The sequence below is a fragment of the Oncorhynchus gorbuscha genome, linkage group LG11 (assembly GCF_021184085.1).
Source record: "Oncorhynchus gorbuscha isolate QuinsamMale2020 ecotype Even-year linkage group LG11, OgorEven_v1.0, whole genome shotgun sequence".
Lineage (NCBI taxonomy): Eukaryota > Metazoa > Chordata > Actinopteri > Salmoniformes > Salmonidae > Oncorhynchus > Oncorhynchus gorbuscha.
In genome coordinates this window covers 78,470,631-78,483,064 of record NC_060183.1, presented here as the reverse complement: position 1 = coordinate 78,483,064, position 12,434 = coordinate 78,470,631, and the positions used below count along the sequence as shown (strand labels likewise).

Genomic DNA, 12,434 nt, shown 5'->3' with positions numbered 1-12,434 from the left:
ATTTCAGTTTGTCTGTGATGTGTACGCTGAGGAACTTAAAACGTTCCACCTTCTCCACTGCTGTCCTGTCGATGTGGCTAGGGGGGAGCTCCCTATATTAAAGGGGTAAGTTGAGGGAAGAGGACATTATGTTTTCATCCTGATATGTTTGATAATAGACTAACATTTTGTGTTATGGGTAACATATGGGAAAAGTGGGTCTAACAGTAATGGTATTATTATTCATAAAAAAAAATATTTAAAAAATAAAATAAAAAATAAAAATAAGTAATGGTATTACTATATTACCTAACGGCATTATGGGGGAATAATTGTCCAACACTCAACCTATTGAGATCAATTTGGAGAAGATATAACAACGTAAAATGTTTTCTAAATTAAAGTAGCGTTAATGGGTTGGAAAACTTTCCAGACCACATTTGAACTTGGGTTATTGCTTGTACAATTTAATTGGTTTATGATATAAGTTAATAGTGAAGATGATGATAGTCATCACTTCCTGATTTTAAATCCCAATATTTGCCATGCGTGAAGACATTACACATCAAATAGGCATAATGCACTGAATATTGTAACTACTTGAGATTCACCCCACCATTGGTTTCACCCTTGACCCTTTGTTGCCATTTAAAGGGATAAATCCAATCACCAGCCTTTGAACCGATGCCTTGAGGACGAGTATCCAAGATATCTACCGACTTCAAAACTGTTTAAAGTGTATTTGTTTCGAATCAACAGTTGTGCAGGCGCCAACAACCTTTTGGCCTGGAGGAAAGGAAAAACACCAACGTGATTGAGGTTATTTGAGGATGTTTGAGGTTTATTTTCCAATTGGAATATAGCTGGAGTGGAGCTTTGCCTTGCACTCTCCTTGGCCTGCTAACGTTGTCCATTACTTTCCACCGAGGCTGTTGGAGGCTAGCGTGGCTAGTTGTGGCTTGGCAACCTGATGTTATGGCATTACAAAATATACAACTTGAAGGCATACCCAAGTGGTGGGCTCTATGAAGGTCATATGTTATTTTCTCTAAGTGTGTGTGTGTGTGTGTGTGTGTATATATGGATTTCACTACTGTAGAACAGTAGATCAGGTTAGTGGTTACAGTGTACTCACGGTAGGTCCTGTAGGATTCAGTGACAGCATGTATGTAACAACTGATCTACTGTGTTAACCACCAAAGTACTTGATTGCTTATGTGGTCATAGGCATTTACCAAACCTACATGAGCAGGCATGCCAACTCACCGAGGTTTGGGCCAAGACAACAGGATTTATCATAGGACAGATGGCACACAGGCAAATCCTCAGATAAAAGGAAAGCAGGAAGCCATCAACTGTTAAATCAGAGATGGTTCAGTAATTATCAGAGAATAAGGCACTATCTTTAGAGAGGTGTGTGTGTGTGTGTGTGTGTGTGTGTGTGTGTGTGTGTGTGTGTGTGTGTGTGTGTGTGTGTGTGTGTGTGTGTGTGTGTGTGTGTGTGTGTGTGTGTGTGTGTGTGTGTGTGTGTGTGACCATAGAGATAGACAGTCTGATGAGAGATTGAGACATGATTGCCTGTCAGAACCTGGCCAACATTCTCTCTCAACTCCCCTACGTCTCTCCCTATCTCCCCCCCCCCCTCCAATACCCCTTTCTTCATCCCTACATAATGTGTACTGTTGGGGTTATTGGAGGACTGAAGTTGGGAAACACTGCCCTACATAATGTGTACTGTTGGGGTTACTGGAGGACTGGAGTTGGGAAACACTGTCCTACATAATGTGTACTGTTGGGGTTACTGGAGGACTGGAGTTGGGAAACACTGTCCTACATAATGTGTACTGTTGGGGTTACTGGAGGACTGGAGTTGGGAAACACTGTCCTACATAATGTGTACTGTTGGGGTTACTGGAGGACTGGAGTTGGGAAACACTGCCCTACATAATGTGTACTGTTGGGGTTATTGGAGGACTGAAGTTGGGAAACACTGCCCTACATAATGTGTACTGTTGGGGTTACTGGAGGACTGGAGTTGGGAAACACTGCCCTACATAATGTGTACTGTTGGGGTTACTGGAGGACTGGAGTTGGGAAACACTGCCCTACATAATGTGTACTGTTGGGGTTACTGGAGGACTGGAGTTGGGAAACACTGTCCTACATAATGTGTACTGTTGGGGTTACTGGAGGACTGGAGTTGGGAAACACTGTCCTACATAATGTGTACTGTTGGGGTTACTGGAGGACTGGAGTTGGGAAACACTGCCCTACATAATGTGTACTGTTGGGGTTACTGGAGGACTGGAGTTGGGAAACACTGCCCTTCATAATGTGTACTGTTGGGGTTACTGGAGGACTGGAGTTGGGAAACACTGCCCTACATAATGTGTACTGTTGGGGTTACTGGAAGACTGGGAAACACTGCCCTACATAATATGTACTGTTGGGGTTACTGGAGGACTGGGAAACACTGCCCTACATAATGTGTACTGTTGGGGTTACTGGAGGACTGGAGTTGGGAAACACTGCCCTACATAATGTGTACTGTTGGGGTTACTGGAGGACTGGGAAACACTGCCCTACATAATGTGTACTGTTGGGGTTACTGGAGGACTGGGAAACACTGCCCTACATAATGTGTACTGTTGGGGTTACTGGAGGACTGGAGTTGGGAAACACTGCCCTACATAATGCATTGCCTTTGACCAGAAGCCTATGGGCAAGGAATAAATTATATAGGGAATAGGATACAGTATGTGAACAGAAATGGTTTTGACTCAAATGTCCAATGTGATGATTGATGTTATATACCTTGCAGAGTTGAAATGGAAAGAACCCAAATCTGTGAAAGCAGTTGGCTAAATCACATGCAGGTCTGGGGCTAGGCATCTGTAACCTTAGTACACAGAGTTCAGTACTTAGATATTCTATTGGCTATTTCTATGGTTCCACATGCAGGTCTGGGGCTAGGCATCTGTAACCTTAGTACACAGAGTTCAGTACTTAGATATTCTATTGGCTATTTCTATGGTTCCACATGCAGGTCTGGGGCTAGGCATCTGTAACCTTAGTACACAGAGTTCAGTACTTAGATATTCTATTGGCTATTTCTATGGTTCCACATGCAGGTCTGGGGCTAGGCATCTGTAACCTTAGTACACAGAGTTCAGTACTTAGATATTCTATTGGCTATTTCTATGGTTCCACATGCAGGTCTGGGGCTAGGCATCTGTAACCTTAGTACACAGAGTTCAGTACTTAGATATTCTATTGGCTATTTCTATGGTTCCACATGCAGGTCTGGGGCTAGGCATCTGTAACCTTAGTACACAGAGTTCAGTACTTAGATATTCTATTGGCTATTTCTATGGTTCCACATGCAGGTCTGGGGCTAGGCATCTGTAACCTTAGTTTCAGTACTTAGATATTCTTCTATGGTTCCACATGCAGGTCTGGGGCTAGGCATCTGTAACCTTAGTACACAGAGTTCAGTACTTAGATATTCTATTGGCTATTTCTATGGTTCCACATGCAGGTCTGGGGCTAGGCATCTGTAACCTTAGTACACAGAGTTCAGTACTTAGATATTCTATTGGCTATTTCTATGGTTCCACATGCAGGTCTGGGGCTAGGCATCTGTAACCTTAGTACACAGAGTTCAGTACTTAGATATTCTATTGGCTATTTCTATGGTTCCACATGCAGGTCTGGGGCTAGGCATCTGTAACCTTAGTACACAGAGTTCAGTACTTAGATATTCTATTGGCTATTTCTATGGTTCCACATGCAGGTCTGGGGCTAGGCATCTGTAACCTTAGTACACAGAGTTCAGTACTTAGATATTCTATTGGCTATTTCTATGGTTCCACATGCAGGTCTGGGGCTAGGCATCTGTAACCTTAGTACACAGAGTTCAGTACTTAGATATTCTATTGGCTATTTCTATGGTTCCACATGCAGGTCTGGGGCTAGGCATCTGTAACCTTAGTACACAGAGTTCAGTACTTAGATATTCTATTGGCTATTTCTATGGTTCCACATGCAGGTCTGGGGCTAGCCATCTGTAACCTTAGTACACAGAGTTCAGTACTTAGATATTCTATTGGCTATTTCTATGGTTCCACATGCAGGTCTGGGGCTAGGCATCTGTAACCTTAGTACACAGAGTTCAGTACTTAGATATTCTATTGGCTATTTCTATGGTTCAGTGGTCTACCGGTCTTGACCAGAGTGTTGACCCTGGACAATGTTTGTTAACATTGGTTACCTGGCGACAGGGCAGGATCACATGACTGTGCAGTGTGGGCTCGGTCTGGGTCTCTTATCCAATGGTATTGGTTATTTGTAGTGAGTCACGCTGGTCAGAATGCAGAGAAACTGAAGGGGTTTTCTCTCTCTCCCTTTCTCTTTATTCTCTCTCTTTCTCTCTCTTTCTCTCTCTCCCTTTCTCTTTCTCTCTCTCCCTTTCTCTTTCTCTCTCTCCCTTTCTCTTTATTCTCTCTCTTTCTCTCTCTCCCTTTCTCTCTCTCCCTTTCTCTTTATTCTCTCTCCCTTTCTCTCTCTCCCTTTCTCTTTATATCTCTCTCTCTCTCTTTCTCTGTAACCTTAGTACACAGAGTTCAGTACTTTATTCTTCTATTTCTATGGTTCTCTCTCTGTAACCTGGACATCTTTCTCTTTAGATTTCTATTGGCTATTTCTCTCCTGGGGCTTTCTTTTCTTCTCTCTTTCTTTCTCTCTCTCCCTTCTCTTTATTATTTCTCTTTCTCTCTCTCTCCTCTCTCTCTTTCTCTCTCCCTTTCTTTATTCTTTCTTTCTCTCTCTCCCTTTCTCTTTATTCTTTCTCTTTCTCCCTTTATCTCTCTCCCTTTCTCTCCCTCCCTTTCTCTTTCTCTCTCTCCCTTTCTCTTCCTCTCTTTCTCTCTCTCTCTCTTTCTCTTTCTCTCTCTCTCTTTCTCTCTCTCCCTTTCTCTTTCTCTTTCTCTCCCTCTCTTTCTCTCCCTCTCTTTCTCTCCCTCCCTTTCTCTTTCTCTCTCTTTCTCTTTCTCTCTCTCCCTTTCTCTTTCTCTCCCTCCCGTTCTCTTTCTCTCTCTCCCGTTCTCTTTCTCCCTTTCTCTCTCTCTCCCTTTCTCTTTATTCTCTCTCTTTCTCTCTCTCCCTTTCTCTTTCTCTCTCTCCCGTTCTCTTTCTCCCTTTCTCTCTCTCTCCCTTTCTCTTTCTCTCTCTCCCTTTCTCTTTCTCTCTCTCCCTTTCTCGCTCTCCCTTTCTCCTTATTCTCTCTCTTTCTCTTTCTTCTCTCTCTTTCTCCTTATTCTCTCTTTCTCTCCCTTTCTCTCTCTCTCTCCCTTCCTCTTTATTCTTTCTCTCTCTCCCTTCCTCTTTCGCTCTCTCCCTTTCTCTTTATTCTCTCTCTCCCTTTCTCTTTATTCTCTCTCTCCCTTTCTCTTTATTCTCTCTCTCCCTTTCTCTTTATTCTCTCTCCCTTTCTCTTTATTCTCTCTCCCTTTCTCTTTATTCTCTCTCTCTCCCTTTCTCTTTATTCTCTCTCTCTCCCTTTCTCTTTATTCTCTCTCTCTCCCTTTCTCTTTATTCTCTCTCTCTCCCTTTCTCTTTATTCTCTCTCTCTCTCCCTTTCTCTTTATTCTCTCTCTCTCCCCTTTCTCTTTATTCTCTCTCTCTCTCCCTTTCTCTTTATTCTCTCTCTCTCTCCCTTTCTCTTTATTCTCTCCCTTTCTCTTTATTCTCTCTTCTCTCTCTCCCTTTCTCTCTCTCTCCCTTTCTCTCTCTCTCCCTTTCTCTCTCTCTCTCCCTTTCTCTCTCTCTCTCTCTCTCTCTCTCTCTCTCTCTCTCTCTCTCTCTCTCTCTCTCTCTCTCTCTCTCTCTCTCTCTCTCTCTCTCTCCCTTTCTCTTTATTCTCTCTCCCTTTCTCTCTCTCTCTCTCCCTTTCTCTTTATTCTCTCTCTCTTTCTCTCTCTCCCTTTCTCTTTATTCTCTCTCTCTTTCGCTCTCTCCCTTTCTCTTTATTCCCTCTCTCTTTCTCTCTCTCCCTTTCTCTTTATTCTCTCTCTCTTTCTCTTTATTCTCTCTCTTTCTCTCTCTCCCTTTCTCTTTCCCTCTCTTCCCTTCACTTTATTCTCTTTATTCTCTCTCTCCCTTTCTCTTTATTCTCTCTCTCCCTTCCTCTGTATTCTCTTTCTCTTTATTCTCCTTCTCTTTGTTCTCTCTTCTTTCTCTTTATTCTCTCTTCTCTCTCTCAATTTCTCTTTATTCTCTCTTTCTCTTTTCTCCCTCTTTATTCTCTCTCATTCTCCCTCTTACTCTCACTCTTTCTCTCACTCTTTCTCCTGCTTTTTCTCATGCTCACTCTGTCCTTTCCTTCCTCCCAGGCCCTCTATTTCAAGAGAGAGTTCATTGCCTGCGGCATTCCTCACCTCATCTCCTCTCACCTCGTTGTGAGCAGTAGAGGGAAAAAGAGGTCTCCCTCCTTCCCTCTCCCACCCTACTCCTTCAGTCTCTGTCGAGAGAAAGTGACATGTTTGTTTTGTTGAAGAGTCAATGTTACGTAAACTAGATGTGGCGACCACCACAAGGTTGCGTGTAGGGATGGGCATAAGTAATGGAGTACTCTAATGGACGTCAACTGACTGGCGTAGCGGTCTAAGGCACTGCATCTCAGTGCAAGAGGCGTCACTACTGTCCCTGGTTCGAATCCAGGTTGAATCGCATCCGGCTGTGATTGGGAATCCCATAGGGTGGTGCACAATGGGCCCAGCGTTGTCTGGGGTAGGTTGTCAATGTAAATAAGAATTTGTTCTCAACTGACTTGCCTATTTAAATAAAACGTCATCTTTAATCAGAGATCCATTTTATACTGTACCACTTTGTGGTAGAATATACTTTGTGAACTGCCCGAACGGGCAAGTGATATTTTGTCTTGAAGACCACGTTAATTTACTCTAGTGTTCCAGTTGTACATCTGTGTTTGTAGGGTACAACAAAGAATAAACTAACCCAAGCATCACACTGTTCTTCTCCCTAAATTCCCTTTCTCCTCCATCTCATTCACTGAATTGTGTTCCGGTCACTTCACACACACACGCACACACACACACTCACACACACACACGCACACGCACACGCGCACGCACACACACGCACATCAGACTGGATGCTCCCGTTAGGCCTACAGAGATAAACACCTATTAAAAACATACCTAACTCATGAGATACACAAGCTACATTCCTTGTCACATGACGACTGTTTTATCACAAATTCATAATGAGCTGGTTGATTGAAGTAGGAAAATATGTTTTCAAATAACTTTGCAAACTCCTAGTGCCATTTAGAATTGGTTAGCCTAGGCTATAACTCCCCTAAACTTAGACACGTTCCACATTGAAAATATGCAAAAACCATTAATTTGATAAAGACAGAGCGTATTTTCATCAGAATTATGACGCATATGCCTACTCACCAAATAGATGTTTTGGCTGTAATTCATCACCATGCAATGCTCCGTGTGGAATTGTTCATCCATTTTGAAAATCCCAAAGAACAGGCAGAATGAACTAAATCAAACATCTGTATATTGAAAAGAAGACTGATTTTGGTTTGTAACCCAGATTTGTTTTTCAAATGAACTCTCTTTGAGAATAACTGTTCTTGGCACGAGATGCGCTTCACTTGGCCTCTTTTTTAAAATCATTTGTAAAAAATAAAATAAAAAATATTCTGTTGTATTTTATTCTGTTATATTACCTCATGATTTATTCTTTTTTTTAAACTATAAAATATGTGTGTCTTGACTGTGATAAGGGCTTGTAAAATAGGAGCGTCTTGACTGTGATAAGGGCTTGTAAAATAGGAGCGTCTTGACTGTGATAAGGGCTTGTAAAATATGTGTGTCTTGACTGTGATAAGGGCTTGTAAAATAGGAGCGTCTTGACTGTGATAAGGGCTTGTAAAATAGGAGCGTCTTGACTGTGATAAGGGCTTGTAAAATATGTGTGTCTTGACTGTGATAAGGGCTTGTAAAATAGGAGCGTCTTGACTGTGATAAGGGCTTGTAAAATAGGAGTGTCTTGTCTGCTAAATTAACAAAACAAGGCTATGCCATAGGCTTCTACAAGCCGCCACTGTTGAGGTTACTGTTGAGGTTACTGCAGAGGTTACTGCAGAGGTTACTGCAGAGGTTACTGCAGAGGTTGCTGCAGAGGTTGCTGCAGAGGTTGCTGCAGAGGTTGCTGCAGAGGTTGCTGCAGAGGTTGCTGCAGAGGTTGCTGCAGAGGTTGCTGCAGAGGTTGCTGCAGAGGTTGCTGCAGAGGTTGCTGCAGAGGTTGCTGCAGAGGTTGCTGCAGAGGTTGCTGCAGAGGTTGCTGCAGAGGTTGCTGCAGAGGTTGCTGCAGAGGTTATATATATATATATATATATATATATGCGGCAATTTAGCAATCAGAATTTGTTATCTGTCATGGTTATGATAAATTAGACACGGTTGGCATATAGATATATTTTTCTCAGTGCGGGCCTTGTGTTCTAAAAATAGGCATCTGGGGGGAAGGAGGCATGAAGACAGAATGAGAAAGAAAGAGAGGGATGCAGGAAGTACTCAACCTCCATTGCACAGGAAGTGGGAGGAGATGGGGGAGCACGATTGTTTGGCTCTAACTCTCCTCTCTTCCAGACAGGAAACGGGCAATGTGTCCCAAATGGCACCCTATTCCCTACATAGTGCACTTCTTTTGACCCAGGCCCATAGATCTCTGATCAAAAGTAGTGCACTACGTAGGGAAATAGGGTGCCATTTGGGACACACACTTGGATGAAAAGAAAAGGATCAGTCCCTCACTCATTAAGGCTTCCACTAGCGAGTTCCTTATTGTAGCCGTTGAGATCATGTGTCCACCTAATAAGTGATATCAGTAGAAGGGAATGGGTGTTTCTCTCTGCAACACTGCAGTAATTAACAGGACAGGCCTTGGAGCTTCAGAATATGATTTTGGAATTCATTCCCATTGATTCAACATAGTGCTGTATGTTGCCTCATTTCTATCATAGGCCTCTGTACCTTTTTCACACTAGTGAGCCAAGCCATGCTGAGCTGTACTGTACTGGCCTGGTTAGTTACACATCCACCATAGCTACTGGAACTATATTAGAAACGGCAAAGTGAAAACAAAACATCCAAGCCAGTAGAGGGCTGTTCGAGTCGGCACAACAGTGTGAGAAGGGCAGAAAAACTCTGCCAAAGACCAACCAGGACAAGAGAACGTAGAGGTCTTCACCCCAACATTCCATCCTTCATTGATATTTATCCTAGCCCTCTAACCCCTAACCTTCAACCTAACCCGTGACCTCTCTCCTAGGTTACTTCCTGGAGTTCCAGGAGCCGGTGAACAATATCACCATCGTGCAGGGCCAGGCGGCCACGCTGCACTGCAAGGTGACGGGAAATCCACGGCCCACCATCCGCTGGCTGAAGAATGACGCGCCCGTGGTCCAGGAGCAAGGACGCATCTCCATCCGCAAAACCGATGCGGGCTCCAAGCTGCGCATCACGGACCTGGACACCACGGACACAGGCTACTACCAGTGCGTGGCTTCCAACCCGGTCAAGGTGATCTCTGGCACTGGCGTGCTCTATGTGAAACTGGGTAAGGAGAGGTTGGGCTTGTGGGCTTTGTGTCACCTTCTTTCTCTTGCTCTTTCACTTTTTCTTTTTCCCCAGTATCTGTCTTTCTTTCCCTCTCATACTTTAACAGAAAGAGCGAGAGGGCAGGGCGAAAAAGGAGAGCGATACAGAGATGGTTGTTAAAACCTACCGTGGGATACATGGTTTCAGAAACCACTCACTTACTCAATAAATAAACCCAGCATTCACAGCTACTCCTGGACAAGGCAAACTGCACATTTTTGGTAATTGGACTTTCTGTTCACTACTCATAAGTCACAATCGATTAATTCAGCCAAGTAGTGATTATAGCCCTATTCCTGTTCTGGCCAGTTATTTTGGAGGGTTATTATGTGGCATTGATCTAAATGAACTGGAGCGACACTAGACAAGGGGCCATATGTACAACCTCCTACTCCTGACACTACTCTAAGATTTATTGAAGAGCACTAGTATACCTCTCCCACCTCCCTAACGTAAAAACGACCATTCCTAAATCTAGCCGAGCACTGAAACAGTTTCCCCAGTGTTTCTGCTCTCCAAATGTTTTCAACTGCTTTTATGTGATTCTAGATAAACTCGTTTTTAAAGACCCACGCCGCTGACAGTTTTAGTGCAATAGCCGGCTAAAATTGTAGCGCTAGCTTCCCCCACGCATAGTCATCTCAGTACAATAATGTTAGTGCTTTTAGTAAGTGAACGTTTTACCAAAGCTGCTATTGAAAACAGAAGTAGATATTTCCTCAGAGGGAGAAGGTCTGTTATGTCACCAGTGGGATTTTTATTTCTAAACTCATGCCACTAGCAATTTATCATTCCCGTTTCTCCCAGGACATGCATGTATAGTGGTGTATGATCAGGATGTGGCAGGTCTTCTAGGAGTAGTGGGTTTGGAGTCAGGCGCAGAGAGCAGAGGGTTCGGACAATCGTATTTATTCCGGTACAAAAAGGGTCACGCCCAAAACACTTGGCGCATAAAACGGACCAGCCCAAAAACAGGACCCCGACAGTCCGGGAAGCTAGCAGATTGTCCAGTCGGATCGACATGTCTATGAGCTCATCGAGGGAGAGAGTGGTGTCCCAACAAGCTAGCTCCCTGCGGACGTCCTCCTGGAGGCTACACCAGTGTCATTCCACCCCGCCCCAGCGGCCAATGCCCGGAACTCCAGCGTGAAGTCCTGCGCGCTCCTCGTCTAAGGTGGAACAGCTGTTCACCCGCCGCTCGGCCCTCTGGAGGGTGGTCGAACACGGCCCGGAAATGGCAGGTGAACTCTAGGTAGTGGTCCCTTGCAGAGTCTGGGCTATTCCAAACTGCGTTGGCCCACTCCAGGGCTCTGCCCGTCAGGCAGGAGACGAGGACGCTCACACTCTCTTCACCCGAGGGAGTCGGCCGAACGGTAGCCAGGTATAGCTCGAGCTGGAGCAAAAATCCCTGGCACCTGCCGCTGCTCCATCATACTCCCTTGAGGGGCACGAGACGAAGTGCGCTGGGGCCGGATGCCGCCGGAGGAGTGGGTTGAGTCGTCGAAGGTGGTGCTGGCGGCGAGGTAGGGAGACCACTCCTCTCCCATTGGTCCATTCTCTCCATCATTTGGTCCATTGCTGATACGATGGAGGATGGCCGTATGATGGAGGACGCGTTCCTCCATAGATGGAAGAGGAGTGGCCGCTGCTCCTGCTGACTCCATGTAATGGTGAGGGCTTCTGTCAGGTCTTCTAGGAGTAGTGGGTTTGGAGTCTGGCGCGGAGAGCAGAGGGTTCGGACAATCGTATTTATTCCGGTACAAAAACGGTCACGCCCAGAACACTAAGCGCATAAAACGGTCACGCTCAAAACACTAGGCGCATGAAACGGACTGGAGAAAATACAATACAAATGCACATCCACAAACCAACAGAGGAACAAGCCCACACAAAAGCATGTGGGCATAACCGGCTTAAATATCCCTAACCAAAACCCAAGCAAGAAACAGGTGTAACCAATAAGACAAAACTAACAGAAAATGGAAAAGGGGATCGGTGTCAGCTAGTAGACCGGTGACGACGACCGCCGAACGCCGCCCGAACAGGAAGAGGAGCCGTGACAGGATGCTTTGGGTCATGTTGTAGACTTGTAATTACAAGAGTCATAATTGAAATCACTGATTTTTAGATGCTCGGCATTGTTGAACATCAACTACTAGCTACACTCCCTGTCACAAACTGATGATGTTTGGAGGTAAACCAAGGCCAAAAACACAAACTGGTGATTTATGGAGGTAAACCAAGGCCAAAAACAAAAACTGGACATTTATGGAGGTAAACCAAGGCCAAAAACACAAACTGGTGATTTATGGAGGTAAACCAAGGCCAAAAACACAAACGGGTGATTTATGGAGGTAAACCAAGGCCAAAAACACAAACTGGTGATTTATGGAGGTAAACCAAGGCCAAAAATACAAACTGGTGATTTATGGAGGTAAACCAAGGCCAAAAATACAAACTGGGTGTTAACTTCCCTCAGTGATACTAAAGCCCTTTCTGAATCCTCAGCCTTTGACGTTGACCTACGATTGTAATACCGAAAGTGAAATGGGATAGCGTCTGATGTGGCTTGACAAAAGGCAATCGCATATTGCTCCATTTTCACACTCCTGTTTTCTTGTTCTCTACAGGGCAGTCACCAACACACGAGCCAAATGAAGCGTAAGTAATTCTACTGTGTGTGTGTGTGTGTGTGTGTGTGTGTGTGTGTGTGTGTGTGTGTGTGTGTGTGTGTGTGTGTGTGTGTGTGTGTGTGTG

The 12,434-nt window shown here is 44.5% G+C and overlaps 1 protein-coding gene across 2 annotated transcripts in view; it reads left to right on the top strand.

Moving 5' to 3' along the window:
• ror2 (receptor tyrosine kinase-like orphan receptor 2) overlaps positions 1 to 12,434 on the top strand; it is a 129,827-nt gene that overhangs the window by 86,837 nt on the left and 30,556 nt on the right. For both annotated transcript variants that reach the window (XM_046290595.1, XM_046290594.1), the window contains exons 3-4: positions 9,349 to 9,636; positions 12,308 to 12,338. In XM_046290595.1, the coding sequence (XP_046146551.1) occupies positions 9,349 to 9,636; positions 12,308 to 12,338 (319 nt within the window). The remainder of the gene's footprint in view (positions 1 to 9,348; positions 9,637 to 12,307; positions 12,339 to 12,434) is intronic.